The following is a 19,864-nucleotide window of genomic DNA, read 5'->3' as shown; positions in this document are numbered from 1 at the left end:
GCATAGCAGAGTCCACGGGGCACCGCAAAAGCCGACTAGAGGCACCCGGCTGTGAAGCTTTTGCCTAGCCAAAGCGATAGCCTTATAGACATAGGCTAAGTCTTGGTTGACATTGACCTTTCTGCGTATAACCCCTACGTATTAAAGATCGTTTAGCGATTTTAGCGGTTCCGGAAAGTGCGGTACCTTTCTATCAAGCATCTCAACTCGTATTCCATTGCTTAAGGAATGACGATAATGTCCGAAAAAACGATCGCGGCATTAATGAGGCTCTAATATCAATCCACCAGCTGAATAGTAAGCACGGAAGCGACCTCCGGGATTTGGTAGCATTCGAAAAAGTTGAGGCTTCCTTTTGCCTCGTGGTATTTAGGTAGATAACGGCCAGCTAGAATTCCGTTAGTTAAAACATGTCTCCTTAAAGAGTCCATGAGAAGCAATAGAAGCAGCTGCTAAATCCTATCGTGAAAATAAGAAAGGGAAAAAGAATGAGATGGAGATTCACGGCACGCACCTCAACGCATTACCCATATCGGGGGACGGGATACTTTTCCCCCTACATTCTAATTAGCTTAACCATTTGCTTCTATATTAAGTTATTAGCCGCATACATCTCGCTGCTCGTAGTAGAAGATTATTCTTAAAGCCCGGATATTAGATCTACATTGTCGCTATTAAAGAAAAGCCTTCGAGGGCGGAAGTTTAGAACAAGGAAGAAAATGTTTGACAGGATCAAGAGGGTGAAACACTTAATATAGAGGATTGAAAATGAAAAGGTACGGATTCCATGTAAGTAACATTAGATAGGTACATCGCATTACGATAAGTGGATTTTCGTACCAGTGAACCAGGTTTGTGTGTGGAACAAGAGCTCCGTGGGCCATATCTAGAATATGTCCACCCATGAGTCACGAAAACCGGAATTTTATAAGCGGATAGTAAGCAGCTTAACTTTTATTTATATTTTCCTACCTATCTTGACAATGCCAGAATTACGTAATGCATGTAGGTACCTAATAGAAAATCAACGCGCAAAGTAAGCGGGAAGCAAGCCTCGAGGGCTCCTGGTGGAGGCCATTCCACCACTATGACCTTTTTTCAACTCTAGAGAAAAATTCCGTACTCTATACAGTGGAGCAGTATTTCACATAAGGGCCACTTATTCTCATGATGCACATCAATCTGACTCAATTCTGGTGACATGGAAGCTGGTATTCGGATTCTTCGCTTTTTCGCCGGCTTTGATTGATTTTAAGTGCATACATGTCCCGGGCTACGCGATTCTTTTTGCGCCTTCAACACAGCGCACATCGCTAGCCTTGCAAGTTCTGTGGTAAAACCGTTCAGAAAACTCAAGTGAATCATTTCGGCTGGAGTGAGATTTCGAATGGGAATTTTATTTATCATGGCGGGAACCTCACGTAAGATAGCCACGTCTTGAGAGCTTTCCGACTGAAGTGGATCCTTGAGGATGTTACAAAAGAGAGTTAGGTTTGCTGTCAATATATAGAAAAGCAGCACCCTAATTGAGTTCGCAAAACAGAGGTCAGTGATGAGAAAAAAAAAAAAAAAGAAGCGGTGCAGAGAGAAGGAGTCTAGGTATTACCAGAAACATTCCCCTTTCAACGTAGGCAACCTTGTTTGAAGGAGCGAAAGTGTGGAGCGACAGGCCGTGGTAGAAAGATTTACGCTAGAGCTTATCCCCTCCAGTCGAATTCCGGCATCAAGCTTGGAGATATTGCGCCTGTCACTTGCCTGATGGATTATGGACATACAGTGGTAATACGCGAGTCGGAGTATCACTTCCTGTGTGTTCAATTTTGCTTTGGTCGACATATCCGACGAGAAGCACAATGTTGGACGAATTTCGGAATGAAGTGATAGCCTCCACTCATCCAGTGCCGCATCAAGGCATCGAATGCTCTCTAGGATCTGGCAGTCTGATTTGAAACTGGCGTTCACTGAGTACAGGGTATTGTAGGCTTCTGATTTAATCATTGAAAGTCGAAGATCCCAAGGGTAAAGAGGAAGTGTATGATCGTCGGGCTTTAGCTCATCCCGTTGGATGTTGGAATTCTGCAGGCGAACGTACTCCAAAGGTAATGACAGGTCGCAATTGAAGTCATTGATGGATGCGGGCTGACCCATTCTGAGAGAAATATCTTTGTCGAACGAGTAACACACCCAAAAAAGATCTCGAACATGATATTCAAGAATGGCCTTGTTATATGGCGGCAAATGAACGGAGGAGTTCATACCAGCTGGATTCGTATGGGCTCCGAGTTTGTATAAAAGCCGGGTGGCAATAGAGATGGTGACTGCAGCTGATTGAAGATCACCCAAGAAATATTGAAGATGAACCTCGTGGTTTGTCAGTGGTCATTCATTCCGTGCGACCTAAAAAAGCCACGTTGCGAAAGCATTACCAAAGGAAATTGACTTACAAGCATCATAAGAGATTGAAGTCCATCGACCGTCATCTCTTCGATGATATGAGGTACTGCTCTCAAGGCTGTAGAGGCATAAGACCCACAGTCTACAGCCCCATGTGTGTTGTCGTCAAAGCCAAACAAGCTTACTAGCGAGATGAAGGAATAGACACAAGCGTTGGCACTAGTGCTGCCGAATACACCACGTGGCCCATAAGCAAGGTCTAGCGTCTTCATGAAGAGAGTTTTGCTAATGACGGGGAATACGAGGCTCGTAAATGACGAAGTAAACCGTAGAACATACACCTCAACAGTCTTTCGACGAGGTAGTTCAGGAGGGAGGTCGGACGAGACAGCAGCGTAGTCGTGGATTCGACGCGGATTTGTCCATGGTAGCTCAAATGCGCTCAATTTTGCACGGTTGACTTCTTCCCCCACCTGATGTTCAATCCATCTTAGACCCTCATCAGTAAGTAGATGTATTCCACTAAAAAATGTCACATTTTCGTGAGGGATGGTGGATCTGAAGAACCCTAAAGTTTGAAATGGGGGTTTATTCGGTGATGAACTTGTGCCTATATGCAATGGAGTCAGTCTTCATCAAGTCGAAAACTGAATCCTCGAGTTAAGGCATCGATATCAAGTGTGGATAACAATGTGAGATACCTGAATCTGATTGCACAGTATTATTGATAGAATGCAAAGAAAATTGATGCCTGGCATATTCAGTCAACTGGGAGCACTTCAAAGCTTCAGTGGCCCAAGCAGAGGGGGTAAGTAAGACAATGCAAAGCACAGCCCATAGATCCGTTTACTAATCAAGATGTACGTCTAGTCAAGGTGTTATATTTATTACATACCGTGCTTCGGTTTGTCCTGTAATTCGGTTGAACGTACAGGCCAGGCTATGGTGCTTGCACCAATTGCACTGCGGAAATTCCCCATCACATTTTATCTATGGACCAGCAATCCGAAGCAGTGTTAGCATGGTTGGACGATACAGCAGTTGTCTAATATGGAAGTGCATGCGGTTCAATGCCTTCTGATTAGGAGTCTTCATTGCACATTACCTTTCTTTGGAAACAAGGGTCGCATGCCCTACGCCTGCGTCCGTCAGGGAGACGCCATGCGTTCCTCTTATTGATTGAGGCAGACACCCTGGACATTGCTTGTTGGCCATGAAAGTCGAGCCAGCTGAAAACAATTACGATAACTCAGCAGATCTTTTCCGGTCAAGACAGAAACCCTTGGTGCTTTGGATTGGGTAACTTACGTAATACCACTTCCACGCGCCAGTTGTGACGTCGCTTGCCCGCTTACTCAGCGGACACTAGGGGGTTCCACCTCTTGTACCCGTGACATTCCATGGCTGCAAGTGGGTACTGCTCCAAAGCCGGCAACAGCCATTCCGACTCCATTTGGGCACCCTCTCGATTTCAGATCATTATTCAGAATCCCGTAGTCATGCTCTTTGGAATGCTGCGTGGCACATGCTAGAACGTGGCAGGTGTTCATCTTTCGGCTCGGCTACTGTACGAGGCGGTCTAGTTGAAGCTTAAAGTGAGCACGAGGCTGGGAATAACTGTTTACCAAATGAAGATGAGTTCGGGGAGCAACGCTGTATTACAACATTGATAAACAAAAATTTGATGGGCATTGTTGGGGCAGGACTGATGCCGGAGCACATTGTTGCAAGAGTGTGCCCTATGACATATTCCATATATTGATAATACAGCTTCGCTCGTAAATTTCAGATTTCCCTTGGTGGATCCGGGCATTTATATACCAAAATAGGTATCCATTTCCTACATTCCCCTGGGAGTGCGGGTTTAGGAGGGTTTTGGGCTTTGGCTATAACTGGAGGTGAAGTCTCCGCTGACAAAGCGCTCTATTTCAAAAAGATGATTTAAGGATCGGATCCGATATGTATAAAGGTGCGTCGAATTATACATGCGCAACATCATCTCTTTGGTGAGTTTCTCAGATATGGCAAACTTCAATTACTACTCTCTTCCTGGATTCGGTGAACAGTGCCGTAAACAATATGGCTTCAGTGACGCCTGCATTATAGGTGATCGTATGATTGTGACAGGCCAGAGTAAGTATACCAAGGACATATAAGAGGAATAAAGATCTCTAACCATACTACAGCTGGGATGAATCCGTTGAGTCTGGAAACCTCTCCAAACTTTGACCAAGAAGTTACCCAGGCGTTTCAGAATGTCAACGATCTCATCCTGCAGACTCTCAAAGATGCCAGAAGCTCTGTCAGCATTGAGCAAAATAGAGGCTGGGATTATGTCGTAAAGATCCGAGCCTTCATAGTTAATCTCTCGAATACCCGGGAACAAGCGAGAGAACAAATGGTTCGCAACATCAAAAAATGGTGCCCAAATCATCAGCCCTTATTTACCATGGTGGGCGTCGAAACCTTGCCGTTTCCCGAGCATAATGTGGAGATTGAAGTCGACATTTGGCTCAATTAGCGCGCTTTCACACTTTGAGAGATCATGGCGAAAGGTGTGTACTGTGTATGATCTGTCATGTTCCGAGCGCTGTTGGAATTTTAGTGCTGGCTTTAAAATGTTCCATGTATATAATTCTGAACCTAGCGTCCATGACCCTGATTTGGCGATATTACTCCACTCGATTATGAGTGAGTCGACATATCTTCCTTAATGGTATTTTTATGGCCTTCCGAATTAAAGAGCCACACTTCATCCACCAAGTTCAAAGTCTAAGTTGCATTTGCGTGTGCTTTTGGCGATCGAATAGAGATAGGTTTTGCCAATGTTGAAATCAAGTTTGGTTATATTGGAAACAGCTTTCTACCAAGAAACGGCAATCCTCTGATGTCGTTACTCCTCAGCAGCATAAGCAGAATCAAAGGTTTGAAATAAATATTGCAATTCCGAAAGCGACTCATCTAGTATTTCTACTACCACATGAATTTACCATATTAATTAGAGCGAGCCTGAGGAACTCAATAGGACTGATCACGTTCGCTGAAGTTTATGAATCAGGGGAGAAGAGCCTTTATTGAGCAGAAACTCGCAGCAGTTGTGTTCTTGCCATTACCATGGCAAAGTGCCACCGTTGAACTGGATGAATTTTCCAGACGTTGTGGATTTTGTTGAGATCTTGATCTTCATGCACGAAGATTCAAACGAGAGACTTAGCCTATCTATTGGAACGACAGGAAAGCTTCATATGACATACCTGCTCAATAATTCCCTCTACGCTTTCAGCAATAGTCACCGGGGCCTGAGCCAAGCCTCCGGCTTGGGCGCCCCGGTTGCCCATATCAGTTTGAACGAAGCTTAATAAAAACATGTTAAACACGATTGATATACAGGGAATGAAAGGCTCGAACCTACCCGGGGTCAATTGAAAAAGCAATCAAGGCCTCATCTTCGCCATGAATCTTCTTTATCAAATAATTACCCGCAACTTTCGAAACTCCGTATGCAGCGGTCAATGACGGTGAGTTTTCCAATCCAGCAATGCTTGCCAGCGCGGTGGAAACGTAAACAAATTTAGGCTGGCCACTGGCTTTTAACAACGGCGCTGCTGCCCGGAACAGTCTTAGTGGACCCAATGTGTTTACCTCGAAGTGGGCAACCATATCGGCGTCTTCCATGCCTTGAACGGGTCCCCAATGGTTGCAGATACCCGCGTTAGCGATGACAACATCGATGTGATGAACGGAATACTCTTTTTGAATTCGCGAGACTGCCTGAGTAGCACCTGCAGGATCATCCAAACTGAGCTGGTTAATAATCAAGTGAGAGTTCAACCCCTTCGCTAGTGAGGATAACTCGAATGTGCTCTCAACGGAAGCATCTCGGACTGTCGCAATGACGGTGGTATTCGGCATGGCGAGATACGCGGTTGCCAGACCTTTTCCGATGCCTATTGTCAGAGTTAATTCGAGTAGGTCCGAAGTAGGAACAAAATACTTTCCTCGATTGGTGCCTGTGATAAGAATTACGGTTGGTTTCATCGTGAAATTCAGGCAATGCACACTGCGTCGTGATCGATAGCTTTCGTGAAGTGGTCTTCAAATTGGCAAGAATAAACTACCATTTTACAGTTCGGACAATAGGATCGGCTGTTCGGGGATTCAGCTGTCCGAGATTCTAAATGATGAAGTGATCCACTCGCCGATCAGTCTCCCCGCTTAATCATCGGGGTTGTTTCAAACTCAGGGCTTTCAGTGGTGAAGTTGTTGCCAAGATCAAAACTTCTCTGGAGAAACATAACTTTTCTCCAGCTATTATGCCGTTCAGTTCCGACAATGTGAGTGCTGATCGGAACATGGTCTCTCTGTACTATACTCCATGGAGTAGTGCGATATCCACTCTTAGGTCAAGCTTATTAATTCCCTCCAGATATATTGTCGATTGTGCGGATTTTCGGGTTTTGGCAGGTTCCGCAAGAGCCTCGAATTTGTATAAAAGCCACGTTATCGCACTGAGTGTTCGAACAATAACAAACGCGAGCTATCAGACTCAAGCCTCTCATAATACCATCTTATCACAATGGCTCCCCAAAAGGTTGTCGTAATTGGCGCTACTGGCTCCCAGGTTTGTTCATCAATTCCCGTGATTTATTGCTGTTCGGTTGATTCTAAGTTGTTCCCCCAAATGGGGAGGTTTTAGGGTGGAGCTGTAGTTGAAGAGCTGCTTCAATATCCCGACAGCTACCATGTCCGAGCCCTTACTCGCGATCCAGCAAAGCCAGCCGCCCAAGCCCTGGGCAAGCTTGGAGTAGAGCTGTACTGTGCTGATCTGACCAGTGGATCTGATGCTCTTGTATCCGCATTCTCTGGTGCTGATATTGTTTATGCCCTGACCGACTTCTGGCAGACGCAGTCGACCGATGATGAGATAGCACAGGGTAAATCAATTGCGGAAGCAGCAGCTCGGACGCTGACTCTGAAGCATTTCATTTGGAGTGCTCTTCCTGACCCAGTCCAGCTATCGGGCGGACGCTTCATAAACGTTCATCACTGGAAGGGCAAGAGTTTGGTAACGGAGTATATCCGGGACTCGAAGCCTGAGCTTTGGGCTAAGACCACCACGATCCTCTTTCCGAATTATTTCGAAAACTGCCTGACCACTCCGGACAGGTATCTTCCGGTCAAGGTTAGTGCATACCCTCGAGTTTCTGCTGTATCTCTACTATTGCGTTGGTTGTTCTCCCTCACTGATTTGAATTCTATATAGGATGCTTCTGGGACCTACACTTTTACGTTCCCGCACAGTCCAGAGACCGTGATGCCCAATGTAGCTATTGCCGACACTGGTAAGCTTGTGCGCACTGTCCTAGAGGCGGGCTCGCAGTATTTCACCAAGACAGTTGCATTCTACTCCCAAGGCTTGTCCGAAGCGGACAAACTGGCTACAATTGGAAAGCGTATGTTACGTGTTGGGTCTCAAAGCTTTTTTTCCAAGTTAACTTGGATCACAGGGTATAACATTCCCACATCTTACCGACAATCTAGCTCCAGCGAGTTCCAGAAGCTCCTTCAGTCTCGCGATGGCTTGTCTAAGGAGATTGCGCTCGACTTTGTGGAGCAGCTAATGATTTTTGAAAAATGCGGCAATGTCTATGCCAATGAAGAATTCGTGCAAGCTTCCGACGTACGTCCATAGTGAAAGTCGTTTCGGCCAAAGTCCAGGGCTTGTGCTAACTCTCATCTTTTAGATTCCGGGATTAAAGCTTAAGACCTGGACTGAATTCCTTGATGAAAATGATTTGGCATTGAAGGGTCTCAACTAAGGTCTATTCTCACCTCAGCTTCTATCAGTTATGGGGCCATTGCTGCATGTGTCCGTTTAACGGTATCCGATTGTGAGTTGTTTCAAACGATTGGGCGGAGCCTTCGTAATTCAACGGCAATTTCGTGCTCACTTACCAGTCCGATAACTGATGTTTCCATGTTTAAGACAGCACTGTTATCGGGCACTTCATGCATGCATTAATGCAGAGCTCGATAGAGTGCCGGACTGCAACACCCGCCTTTCGATATTCCAACAATTGCAACGGACCACCTCTCTCCTCTCAAAGCAGTAGCTTAGAATAAGTAAGAACGTATGGGCTCAAGCATGGTTTAAAGTAAAAGGTAACTAACCATCATGGACGCGTTAGTCAGAATATATTCTTTGCTACGTGCGCAGGTCTTGTGTTTCATCCCAGTTTCTGGAACATCCGTATTATTTAATCCATCAAGAAAAACGTCAAAGGCGATCAAATGACATTGTTTGGGACTATATTTCTTCGTGCGCGATCTGTGAAAATAAAATAAAATAAAATAAAATAAAATAAAATAAAAACTAAAACTTTTCTATATCGGGCTAGCTACAAATACTTTGCTGTCCAGAAATATCAGCATCAAACACCTTCCAACAGCTTTGCAACGGTTTCAACATCCTTGTCGCCCCTTCCACTCAGACATACAACAATATCTTTCCCTGGTCCCAGTTCCTTCGCCAAAAGAAACGCCCCAGCAATAGCATGCGCACTTTCTAAGGCGGGGGTAATGCCCTCCATTTCGCTCAATAACTGGAAAGCATCCAAGGCTTCCTTGTCACTAGCAGAAACAAAAGTTGCTCGGTCTGTATCCTTCCAGTTTGCTAATTCTGGACCGACGCCGGGGTAATCGAGTCCCGCAGATACAGATTGCGTGCGCGAGATCTGGCCGTGTTCATCTTGGAGAATGTATGTACGCACACCATGGAGAACACCGACAGTGCCATATCCTAGGCTTGCAGAGTGATGGCCAACCTCATTACTTTCGCCACCCGCTTCCACGCCAACAAGGGCAACGGACTGGTCCTCAAGGAAGGGGTGGAACATTCCAGAGGCATTCGAACCGCCACCCACACAGGCAACAACAGCATCAGGAAGACGTCCCTCATTCAGTTCTTGGAACTGACCTCGCGTTTCAGTCCCGATGACTGACTGAAAAGTGCGAACAATGGTTGGATATGGATGCGGACCAAACACTGAACCGATGACAAAGTGTGTCGAGTCCAGATCCGTTACCCAGGTACGGAATGCTTCATTGACAGCATCCAGGAGTGTACCGCCAGTAAAAGAACCGTCCTCACCGACGTGATTTCCAGGAACTGCGATCACGTTTGCACCAAGAAGTCGCATACGGAATACGTTAAGGGCCTGACGTTTGGTATCTTCTGCTCCCATGAATATTGTACACTTCATCCCGAAGCGGGCGCAGAGAGTTGCAGTAGCTACTCCATGTTGACCGGCGCCTGTCTCTGCAATAATTGCTTTTTTGCCAAGTCTTCTGGCAAGCAAAATCTGACCCAATGCGTTGTTGATCTTGTGGCTACCAGTGTGGTTAAGATCCTCACGTTTTAGCCAGATGCGTGCACCACCCGCATGCTTGGTCAGTCGCGGTGCAAGGTGCAACGATGATGGCCGATTTGCATACGCAGCGTACGACCGAACCTCTTTCCAGAAGGCTGGATCAGCGCTTGCTTTCCGGAATCCGCCCTCCAGTTCGTTCAAACACTCCATCAAAACTTCTGGGACATACTGGCCTCCGAATTTTCCAAAGCGAGTGTGGGTGTCGGTTGAGCGAGAGCTTGCGCTCGCATCAGCTTTTTTGGTGCTGTTATCTGGAGTAGTTACTTTGCTGGTGGTTGCAATATCTGCCACGGAAGAAACGACAATTTGGTCCTGGGTTCGACCTGCCACTTGCAGACAATATTCCCTGACTACCTGCGGCTCGGTTCCTGGTGCGGCTTCTCCAATGAGGGATATAATCTTGCTCCCAATAACCACGCCTTGAGCAATCTGAGCCACATCAGCAAATTGCTCATGGGTACTGATACCGAATCCCACAACCGCGGGAATGCGATTTCCAGTCCGAGCATGCACGCGACCAAGTAGTTCACCCAAATTTCCCGCCAGTGTTTTGGTTGCGCCAGTAACACCCATGCGGGAGACAACATAGATAAACGAATTCGCAATGCTGCACAACATGTCCATCCGATCAGGCGTTGTCGAAGGTGCGATTAACGGAATATAGGAAAGACTATCTTGAAGTTAGCACCGACGTATTGGAATTCACGCAATTGCAAACCAAAGAAGAAGCATTTACCCTTCTGTCTTGCACGACTCACGAAAGCGCAAGGCATCTTCCGGCGGAAGGTCAACAATAATGAACCCATTCACCCCAGCCTTCTTGCTATCAAGCAATAACTTGTGTTCCCCGTATGCCAAAACAGGGTTATAATAGCCCATCAAAAGCACAGGTACATTCAAGCCACGCTCCCGTGCCTCTTTTACCATTCGCAGCATCGATGAAATATCGACATTATTCTCGAGGGCTTTCGCGTTGGATCGTTGAATGACAACACCGTCCGTAAGTGGATCAGTAAACGGGATGCCGAGCTCGATGATATCTAATTTTTCAGTCTCAACTTCAAACGATGCACCCTATGATGAGGTTTCCCTTCTTACCTGCACCACCGGCTTCCAGGGCCAACATAATGTCCGGTGTTCCATGGGCGGTAGGGTATCCAGCTGTCACGTATGTGACCAAAGCTGCGCGACTTTTCTCTTTGCACCTGGTAAATGCACGTTTGATTGCCTCCATTATGTCGGTGTGCAGTTAAGTTACAAAAGACTGAAGGATAATGGTTCGTAGTATTGGCTAGGACATGAAAGGGTATGGATGCCTTGCTATATACTTTCTCAATTGGCCACTTCAATGCCAGAAATTCTACACGCGAGGCTATGAGTCAGAAACGTACATGTCTAATGCAGCAATTTGGTCAATAGTGGACCTTTACTATTTTGCTTAATGGATAAGCACTATCAACCCAAGGCATGTGAATCACTAGGAACATCCGTATTTCCTTGAGCGTGCGGAAATGATGAAATTTTATTCTAAAATATACTTTCGCCTGCAGTTAACCTCGGTTCTGCCCTAGTAATGGCTAGTAATATGCTCTACGGCAAACAAACCGGAGGAATTTTTCCTAAGTGGGGCCAAGGGCTTGTCAACCCGCTGAGTAATCGGGGGTTCCCTCGCATCTATTGGTTAATTTAAGCCTCCAAGGTTTATGTGGGGCTCTATCAGATTGAATCCACCAGGGTCACTCGGCACCGATGTAGAACCACACCCGATTCTCCGATATTATTTACGTATGTAATCATTATACATCATTGACTATATCAAGGACAGAGACTGTACATAGCCGTCGAGATTTGTTTGTAATCCAAGGAGTGGGACCCAAAGCGCTGATCGTGTCCGTCGTTGATCCCTTCCACGGACTGAACCTGTTCAAGTGCTTCACAAGGAACTTGGGTTAAACTTATGGATTTGTTTGTAATAATCGCCTGGGGTCGATGCTTCCCGAATAGTAATGATGCTATCATTTAACTATAAAAAGAAAGCAAGTGTGATATTACAGTCTGTGTTCTCAAGACGCATCTCATAATTAACAAGAGTCTTCTCAGTGGTACCTTTCCGACTGCAAGCAGATTACTGTTTCTTCAAGACCTGTGTCCGGTCTTGGATATTCGAACATGGCTGCTAAGAACAACATGGAATATGTCCGGTAATCCATCCCTCTTTTCTTGCAACGGCAACTGGTCCGTACGGTTTTGCGAATAGGCACTATCCAAGTCTTGGAAATTCTGGCCCCAGGATCTCCAAAATTAACGTCGGTGCCATGTCTTTTGGTCCCAAAAAGTGGCAAGAGCGGGTTCTTGAGGAAGACGAGGCACTTTCCCTTATTAAACACGCATACAAGGGCGGTATAAACACTTTTGATACGGTATGTATATCAACATGCCAGGGGCAAAGGTTGGTAATCAAATTGGAAAAGAGAAACTGACATCGGATTCAAAGGCCGATATCTATTCTCACGGTGTATCCGAGGAAATCGTGGGCAAGGCGTTGAAGAAATACTCGATCCCTCGCCATCTCGTAGTTATCATGACCAAATGTTATTTTGGCGTGGACAATAACGGCAAAATGCTTCCAATTCTCTTCTGTGGACGCAATTATGGTGACTGGGTCAACCGGGTCGGACACTCTCGCAAGCATATATTTGATGCTGTCGATGCTAGCATTGAGAGATCGCGCACATATATTGATGTCCTCTAAATCCACCGCCTTGACCGCGAAACTCCCCACGAATAAATCAAGAAGGCACTAAATGATGTTGTCAAAAGTGGCAAAGTCAGGTATATTGGTGGTGGTACGGTACATTTATATGAAGGATTCTGTCTTCCGCATTTTAGCTTGATTGAAATTGTGATTACTAAAGTACTAACTTCGGCATAGATGGCCGCTTGTGAATTCCAATCTCTCTAAAACATTGCTGTGAGAAATGGCTGGCATCGATTTATTTCTATGCAGAACTATCACAATTTGATCAATTCCGTTTCGTAACTTAGCGTTCACAGTAATCTCGCTAAGTAGCAGTTATAGTCTTGCTATCTTTAGTGCAATCATAGTAAAGCTCTATTACGGAACCGCTTAAAATATTTCGTGATCGACTCAGTCTATCCGCGTTAGCAAATCTTAACCGTAGACAGACCACTAGTAAGAGACTTATCAAACCACTAATCGACTCCCCAAAGATCCTCAAAACCTAGAAATCATGATGTAAAGGCTTATCCGGAAGGGCAGTAACAGCATACAACATAATAATCGCGGCCAAATTACCGGCCATCTCAAACCTCCTTACTAAATATCCTATTTAACTCATTGTAAATACTACTATGCAGATTCGACTGCTCGAACAACTTTTCAATAATGACTTGAAAATTTTTTTGGTTTCTTTTTAAGTCATTTTTCGTAGTTGACTTCTTTTATATTTCTAAAAGAAGCTACACATGTGTTGATTTTAAAATTTTCTTAAAACAGCTAAAAGTATGTCATTATTAGTTTCAGTTAATAATTCAGAAATTCTAATACTGATTAACATTAAAATGAATCTTCTCGGAAGTAGTAGCATCCTGATTTAGAATGAAGGTATATGGCCTGTTGAACCAAGTTTCCAATTTCAGTTTGGCTCCCGTGCAATGACCGGCTGTTATGGAGTACACCGTCCTACCATCGAGGTATCTTCATTCTTCTTTTCCTTACTTGCCATATTCATCTGTCATTGACGAAAAATGAACCTTATTGTGGGAAAAGAAAGTCCGGAATCTGCAGGACATTGGAATGGTACCAGGCGAGTACATATATGACTCAACTTGCAGTACCTTGCTTTGGCTACTGTAGCCTCTTTCAGGCAAGTTCGTGGCATGAGCAGCCCAAAAAAGCTGAAGCGGTGAGTATTCACTAAACTTCATGGCTTCTAGTAGTGAATTACATCCTCTTAAGGTCAACAGGACGTTATCATCTTAAGACTTATCACATCAGCACTAGGTTAGCCTCCAACAGCCCCTCGAAACTACTAGATACTCTTCCCTACTCCATGACAATAACACTTCTGAATCTTACGTTCCCACTTTCCATGCGCTTCACAGCATCCTCAACCTTATCAAGTGGGAACTTCTCCACAATGCACCTGACGCCCTGCTTCTCCGCGAAGTCAATAGCCTCTTCGCAATCGAGACTATGTCCAGCCGGCCAGCCGCAGACCGACAAACCCTTTGCAATAAGAGCAGCGGTGTTGATCGGGACATCGCCAACAGCTAGGTATCGTGAGTACAATGTCCAAAGGCAGGAGCCAGAGAAAGACTTACCAGCAAGAAGCAACAACTTGCCCATCGGAGCTAGCCCGTTGACCAAAGGACCCATGATCTCGGGATTAGGAGCCGTGACGACAATACAGCTGGCACCTCCCATCCTCTGCAAAGCCTCAGCAGCATTATCCTTACTGGTATTAATGTAATCGTTCGCTCCCAGTTGCATTGCGAAATCCCTCTTGCTATCGCTACTCGACAGCGCCACAGTGCGATATCCCATCTTGCGCGCATACTGGACAGCCAAATGCCCCAGTCCACCAAGCCCCTGGATCGCAATAGTATCCCCGGGCGTGATGTTCATATGTCGAATGCCATTGAACACGGTGACACCAGCGCATAGAAGCGGCGCGTACTCAGCAGGATCAGCTTGGGGAGGGATGCGGACAGCGGCTTCTGTGCGGAGGGTGCAGTACTCTGCGTCTACGCATGCTGTCAGCTCGTTCGCAGTAGCAATTTCTTATGGTTTGTGGGTGCACTTACATCCACCGTCCCTGGAAACACCGTTGAAAAGCGAATTATCACACATCTGAAACAATCCATGGTTGCAAGCCTTGCAGAGACCGTCGTGGGCACCATGCCATGGTCCGCCAACTCTGTCACCGACCTTCCACTTTTTCACGCCCTGGCCAACAGCAACGATGGTACCAATGACTTCATGGCCAGGAATACGAGGGAAAGATGCCCTGTAACAATGTGAGAACAAATGCCTTTATAAGTATGAGATGGTAGGTCGAGGTGCTTACAGAGGACCAAAAGCTCCTTGCTGCATAAAACTATCCGAATGGCAGACGCCGCAGGCGTGCACCTTGATTAAGATCTCGCCATCTTTTGGCTTCACAACGGAAACTTCTTTGATGGTCCAGGGCGCGCCGGCTTGTTTGATGATAACAGCACGGCACTTACTAGGGATTGAGCTTGTCATTTGATTTGAGTGGACTATGTAGTTGCTGTTAAGCTTGGATAAAGGGGGGAGAAGGATCTTATGTACTGACCAAGTCAAAACAAGTAAAGTTGCTCTTTATATATCGTCTTCGAATGCCAGTTTATACGTAAGTCCATCTGCCCTATTAATATGTTGCCTGTCTCTTCTATTTTTATCTGCGAGTCTTCGGAGAAGCCTGCCAAGCGCAGGATGATTAGGTGTCAGATTAATAATCGTTTCGAAGCCTTTTTCACTTACCAACCTGCCTCCTATAGTTATTCATTGATAAGCATTATTAATCTCCGGTAAGTGTTAACTAAGGCAAAGACAGTTGGGGCTCGTATAGATTGTAGCACCCGAAAGTCGGCTGAGCGGAGTGCTGATAGTGGGAAGCCGGTGGGATACCGGTGGGAGTCGGATCGCAGATAATTTCCATTCGGAATAAATTACCAAGGCAAAGCACGAGCACTCATAAATTCGCAGCTCACTGGGATGCTGACTGGCGGCGGGAGGCCGTTGGTAATTCTGCGGATCCCGACCCTCGAACTCTCATCCCCTTATTATGATTCCTAATTATTGAGATTATGGAATGTATTACTGGGGCAAAAGCCGGATACATGTATCTGTCAAAGACTTCCAGTACGAAATTGGCTCCACAGAGGGTAAAAGGAACAAGGTCCTTCTTATAGTCTGGTGTGTTGTCTCTTCATCATCTATCTTGCATACATAGCCCTTCAACTTCATAATAATATCGAATTAGGTCGCCAGATAATGTCCCAATAAGGAGCAAGTTGGTCTCCTCACAGGACGCTCTTAGGCGTCGTCTTAATGGTATTCGAGCCGAGGTACAAGCCACAGGATATTCTGATGTTGCCTATGAGACGAGTACGTTATCATATACTGCACTTCCAATTTGACCGACAAGTAGACTGTCCGCTGACGTTATTCTAAAATCCTTGAGAAAGTCGCGAGAAAGGATACTACAGACTAGCGGCGGCTCCCGATCTTTGCTAGAGGCTTCATTCTTCGAGGCACCAGAATTAAGCAAGATGCTTATGTGGCCATCGGAAAATCTAGGTGGAATGAGCCAGTGGAATGTTCAATCTTCTAGACAGACACAGATCTAAGCCAGTCGAAGCAATCTGTGACTTCTCCAGTATGGTACGTCTGATTTACCATACTCCAGCAACTACCAATACATTCTTGGTCGTCTTCAATAATATACTGGTAGCATTCTTAAAATTTCAGTAACTCGAAAGTACTGTATTAAGGCCGTTGGGGGACTGTAGGACATGAAAGTCAGCACTAAATACAATCTATATTTAACGAATATAGCAGCAAACGAACGCGCTCATAATGCATTTTTTTCGACTTAGATCAAGCCAAGGCCTGCAGATCTCTTATTCCAGATATATGGATTACCGACGTAGTACTGTTCCTCCGGGTGATAAAGTACCTCCGCCGTCTTTATATAGTGATCAGTCTGCGAAAGCTCAAGGCTTACCTCAGTTAATACATACATGTCTTGCGGCGAACTTTCCAGTACCTCGCAGAGCCTGTAAGTATGGCATTGTTCGCCGCAGGGCCTCTTGAGTCATAGAGACGTGGGATTTTAGTTCTCAACAGTAATGGTAAAAGATCTAACCCACCATTAACAGACTAATGCAATCATTCAGATCCTTTACATGGAAAGTGTATGGAGAGCTCTTTATTGACATCCCACTGGATCTCACTCTGGATTTCCATCCCAAGAAGGTCTCAGTAATCACGTTCTTCGACAACTCGACTCCCCCACCTTTTCTTTTTTTTTTTTGCAGGTGCTGCAGCGGGCCCCCCTCCTGTCCGGAGTTCAAGACGCCAATTTGAAGCAAGCTTCTTAGCCCGAGTGTATGATCGAACAGAAATGCTGTATTTGGAAAGAGACTTGGAAACAAACGATACATGCCCCACCCCCAGCTCTGTCTCTTGGCTTACCTGGGTTCAACAGCCATCCAAAAATTAAGAAGCCAGCAAGCCACGCTCACTCTGATGCTTTGGTATTGCGGATATATAAGAGCATTTAATGTGGCTTTCGATCATGTTCAATTCCGAAAGCACAGTGTCAAAACTATGGAAACTGATTCAAGCCCAACAAACTAACGAGATACCGTTCTAGCGCCCATACTCACGCCTTCGTCACCGATATAGTCTACTCCATCTTAGTAAGACTTAAAAGTTGCCTAGAGTGCTTCGAGCTTCCACTGGTTCTTAATCAACCAACCTCGCGGCATCTTCATGATTCATTTATCTCTCTTAGGTTATGAAACACGTTATACGGAGTTGTTTGGAGGTCAGGGAAGTCAAAAGTCTATCATTAGCACACTGTAACAGGTCGTACGATCAGATTGAAAAGCTCGACGATAAATTTAATTTACATGTTGGCTGGCTAATAAAGTATGGTACGAACCTTCAAAAGCACATCAAGGTACGAGTGAGTGTAATTGTGCCTATAGAACCGTACCAGGGCTGTAGCGTTTGAACACCGAAACCCCAACCAATTCATTCAGAGCTCAGGAGAGCAAGTATCCTTTGGAGTGTAAGCCGATCCCATCACCTGCTCAATACCAGTTACACCACAAAGCCATCCCACACGGTCCTTGGTATATAGCTCAATCCTAGGCTTCAATTTCGTTTCATGTAGGGTAAAGTCATCCACTGTTCCAGTCCGTAGAATACTGTGTCCTGGGAACACTTCACTGATGCGGTACATGAGCGTGCCACATACAGAACAGAAACAATTTGTCATTGCCTTGCCCGAGGTAATAGTTTTTGACTGGGTAAATGATGTGAGGGTTTCTTGTCCTCTAAGGTGCTTTAGATGTAGGTCCGCGACAACGAAGTTGGTCGCGAACATAGATGCTGTGATTTTCCGGCAGTCCGTACAATGGCAGGTGAATGTGTCGATTAGGCCTGGGCCTTGTGTTGGCTGGATATTTTTCGTGACATTAGCCGGATGTAGTAAAGACGGTTGTATACTTAGAAGCACTCACGAAGGCTAACTGCACCGCGCCACAGTAACATGTGGCAGTCGCCTGGTCACCTTTTGACCAACCATCGTCGGCGCCTCCAGCAAGGGGTATGTAGGGTTTGGAATTATACGCAGCAGCCGCCATTCTTGTGTTTGTTTGCTTCTCGAGTGTGAAAAGAGTTCTTTTGTAAATATATGAGTCCTTGAGGTTTGCCTTTGTGATTTATACCGATGGAATTTTACAAACCGGGCTCTCCCGACCCACCGGTATCCCACCATTCTTCCGCCGGTCTCCCACCACCCCTTCGTTTAGCCACGGAAATGCCGGTGATGACGCAAGTTACATGTGCAATGTAGGTTCTGATCATTATCCTATATGGCAATCATCACCAGGCCCTTCAATGAGCCGTAGCTTTCGGACCATTGTCATGTCAGCCGACATCGCAGCCGGCCGATCCGCGCAGTAGCATTATTGATGGCTCTTTTGTATGGCAAGGGTTGATTACTCAAATAATATGTATGACACATAAAAAAATATTTTCTGTATCCAAACCTTCAGCATATCAAGCTCCGATTTAGAGTCGACACGAATGCTCTTGCATTCAGGAAAGTCCCGACCAGTTCAGGTACAGTATGTGTGTGGGTGTGTTTGTAACTCATTTACCCTGGCCGTGCGCGTGAAATATGCTGTTGAACGCATCGCCAACCTTTCTTCGGAGCTCTCTCCTTAATCATTCCAATCTCGGGCAAGCTAACAACACGTAATGAACGCTTTTCCGTTCGCCACAGAGGCCCAGGTCGTCATCTCGGTATCGAAAAGCCTTGGTGTATGTTGACAACCAACAGTGCCCGGTTCGCAGCTGCGTTAGTAAGTAGGCTCGGTTTCTAGGTAGGGATCTGTAGAGCCGTCGCGTGTAATTGGCTGGCAGTGTTTTGTCGATCTGACGCAGATGGGCGCCGGTCCTCGACTGGTTCCAATCTTTTTTTCCATTGGGCATGAGTTCCTTGCCTGATTCCTTGCCTGATATATGCTCTCTCGCGGGATAGCAAAAGGCAAAACGGGTGTGTTTTTCCTCGTATAGCTGCGTCCTTGGCTAGCAGGTCGGTATTGTCATTCCCGGGCATTTCGCGATGTCCCCGTATCCTCAGTAGTCGAATCGATGTGCCGTGGGTCTTGGTGTTCATAGCTTCCTGCATAAAGAAATGAAAGCTCTGTTGTCCCAGATTTTTCCGTGTATTCTGAATTGTTTGCAATGCTGACTTGCCATCACTGAGGATAGGCAGATCTCACCCGGCCGGCTTTTGTCGAACAGAGGGGCCATCCACTGGGGCTGCGGACAACGTTTAGGTCTCTGAGGAGGTGCATATGCTTGTTCAGTTTGGAGCAGCCTCCTCACTTGTGCGGCGGATGCTGGGTGACTAATTTAGATAAACTAAAAGGTGTTGCATAACTGTCGAAACTTACGGGGCTCTGTAGGTTCCACGAAACTATTCAAATAGCCTGTAGCCGCGAAAAGTGATTATTTTTCTGTAAATCGGGACGAGAACCAGGAGAGCAGGAGAGTCGATGCTCTGATTCGCGTGGCATGACGCGGTCAGAGGACTCGAAAAGTAGTGGAGTTCCCGCAATTTTCTGCTTACAAGCTCATCTAGGAGGTGGAAATAATCTCTTGTTCGATGCTTGGGGTTTGTCAGGGTACCCGGAACTACACGTAACCTAATGACTAGCGGAGGGGGTGGTTGTCTGACCAATGCCTTTCAATC

The 19,864-nt window shown here is 45.8% G+C and overlaps 8 protein-coding genes across 8 annotated transcripts; 3 read left to right on the top strand and 5 right to left on the bottom strand.

Annotated features, from left to right (window-relative positions):
* Positions 1-1,251: 1,251 nt before the first annotated feature.
* On the bottom strand, positions 1,252-3,374 carry N7446_008796 (fungal specific transcription factor domain-containing protein; the record flags this gene model as incomplete). The annotated part of the gene is made up of 4 exons (XM_058517541.1): positions 1,252-1,522; positions 1,607-2,361; positions 2,445-2,962; positions 3,290-3,374. The coding sequence occupies 4 exons, from the start codon at positions 3,372-3,374 to the stop codon at positions 1,252-1,254; spliced, it is 1,629 nt and encodes a 542-aa protein (XP_058371187.1).
* Positions 3,375-4,415: 1,041 nt separating this feature from the next.
* Positions 4,416-4,915, top strand: N7446_008795 (uncharacterized protein; the record flags this gene model as incomplete). The annotated part of the gene is made up of 2 exons (XM_058517540.1): positions 4,416-4,527; positions 4,581-4,915. The coding sequence occupies 2 exons, from the start codon at positions 4,416-4,418 to the stop codon at positions 4,913-4,915; spliced, it is 447 nt and encodes a 148-aa protein (XP_058371186.1).
* Positions 4,916-5,503: 588 nt separating this feature from the next.
* On the bottom strand, positions 5,504-6,432 carry N7446_008794 (SDR family oxidoreductase; the record flags this gene model as incomplete). Its single annotated transcript, XM_058517539.1, has 3 exons — positions 5,504-5,575; positions 5,649-5,748; positions 5,807-6,432. 3 exons carry the CDS (start codon positions 6,430-6,432, stop codon positions 5,504-5,506), a joined length of 798 nt encoding a protein of 265 aa, XP_058371185.1.
* A 538-nt stretch (positions 6,433-6,970) lies between these two features.
* Positions 6,971-8,213, top strand: N7446_008793 (NmrA/HSCARG family protein; the record flags this gene model as incomplete). Its single annotated transcript, XM_058517538.1, has 5 exons — positions 6,971-7,015; positions 7,091-7,576; positions 7,658-7,847; positions 7,902-8,074; positions 8,139-8,213. The coding sequence occupies 5 exons, from the start codon at positions 6,971-6,973 to the stop codon at positions 8,211-8,213; spliced, it is 969 nt and encodes a 322-aa protein (XP_058371184.1).
* A 612-nt stretch (positions 8,214-8,825) lies between these two features.
* Positions 8,826-11,058, bottom strand: N7446_008792 (tryptophan synthase; the record flags this gene model as incomplete). The annotated part of the gene is made up of 3 exons (XM_058517537.1): positions 8,826-10,494; positions 10,561-10,864; positions 10,923-11,058. The coding sequence occupies 3 exons, from the start codon at positions 11,056-11,058 to the stop codon at positions 8,826-8,828; spliced, it is 2,109 nt and encodes a 702-aa protein (XP_058371183.1).
* A 935-nt stretch (positions 11,059-11,993) lies between these two features.
* Positions 11,994-12,576, top strand: N7446_008791 (uncharacterized protein; the record flags this gene model as incomplete). Its single annotated transcript, XM_058517536.1, has 3 exons — positions 11,994-12,025; positions 12,082-12,244; positions 12,319-12,576. 3 exons carry the CDS (start codon positions 11,994-11,996, stop codon positions 12,574-12,576), a joined length of 453 nt encoding a protein of 150 aa, XP_058371182.1.
* A 1,314-nt stretch (positions 12,577-13,890) lies between these two features.
* Positions 13,891-15,093, bottom strand: N7446_008790 (alcohol dehydrogenase; the record flags this gene model as incomplete). Its single annotated transcript, XM_058517535.1, has 4 exons — positions 13,891-14,117; positions 14,169-14,591; positions 14,652-14,854; positions 14,915-15,093. 4 exons carry the CDS (start codon positions 15,091-15,093, stop codon positions 13,891-13,893), a joined length of 1,032 nt encoding a protein of 343 aa, XP_058371181.1.
* Positions 15,094-17,635: 2,542 nt separating this feature from the next.
* N7446_008789 (GFA family protein) lies at positions 17,636-18,245 on the bottom strand (the record flags this gene model as incomplete). The annotated part of the gene is made up of 2 exons (XM_058517534.1): positions 17,636-18,058; positions 18,123-18,245. The coding sequence occupies 2 exons, from the start codon at positions 18,243-18,245 to the stop codon at positions 17,636-17,638; spliced, it is 546 nt and encodes a 181-aa protein (XP_058371180.1).
* Between the last annotated feature and the right edge of the window lie 1,619 nt (positions 18,246-19,864).

The sequence above is a fragment of the Penicillium canescens genome (genome assembly GCF_028828765.1).
Source record: "Penicillium canescens strain IBT 15451 chromosome Unknown utg000005l_segment0_segment0, whole genome shotgun sequence".
Classification (NCBI taxonomy): domain Eukaryota; kingdom Fungi; phylum Ascomycota; class Eurotiomycetes; order Eurotiales; family Aspergillaceae; genus Penicillium; species Penicillium canescens.
The sequence above is the reverse complement of the archived record's forward strand: the minus strand, read 5'-3'. Positions and strand labels throughout refer to the sequence as shown.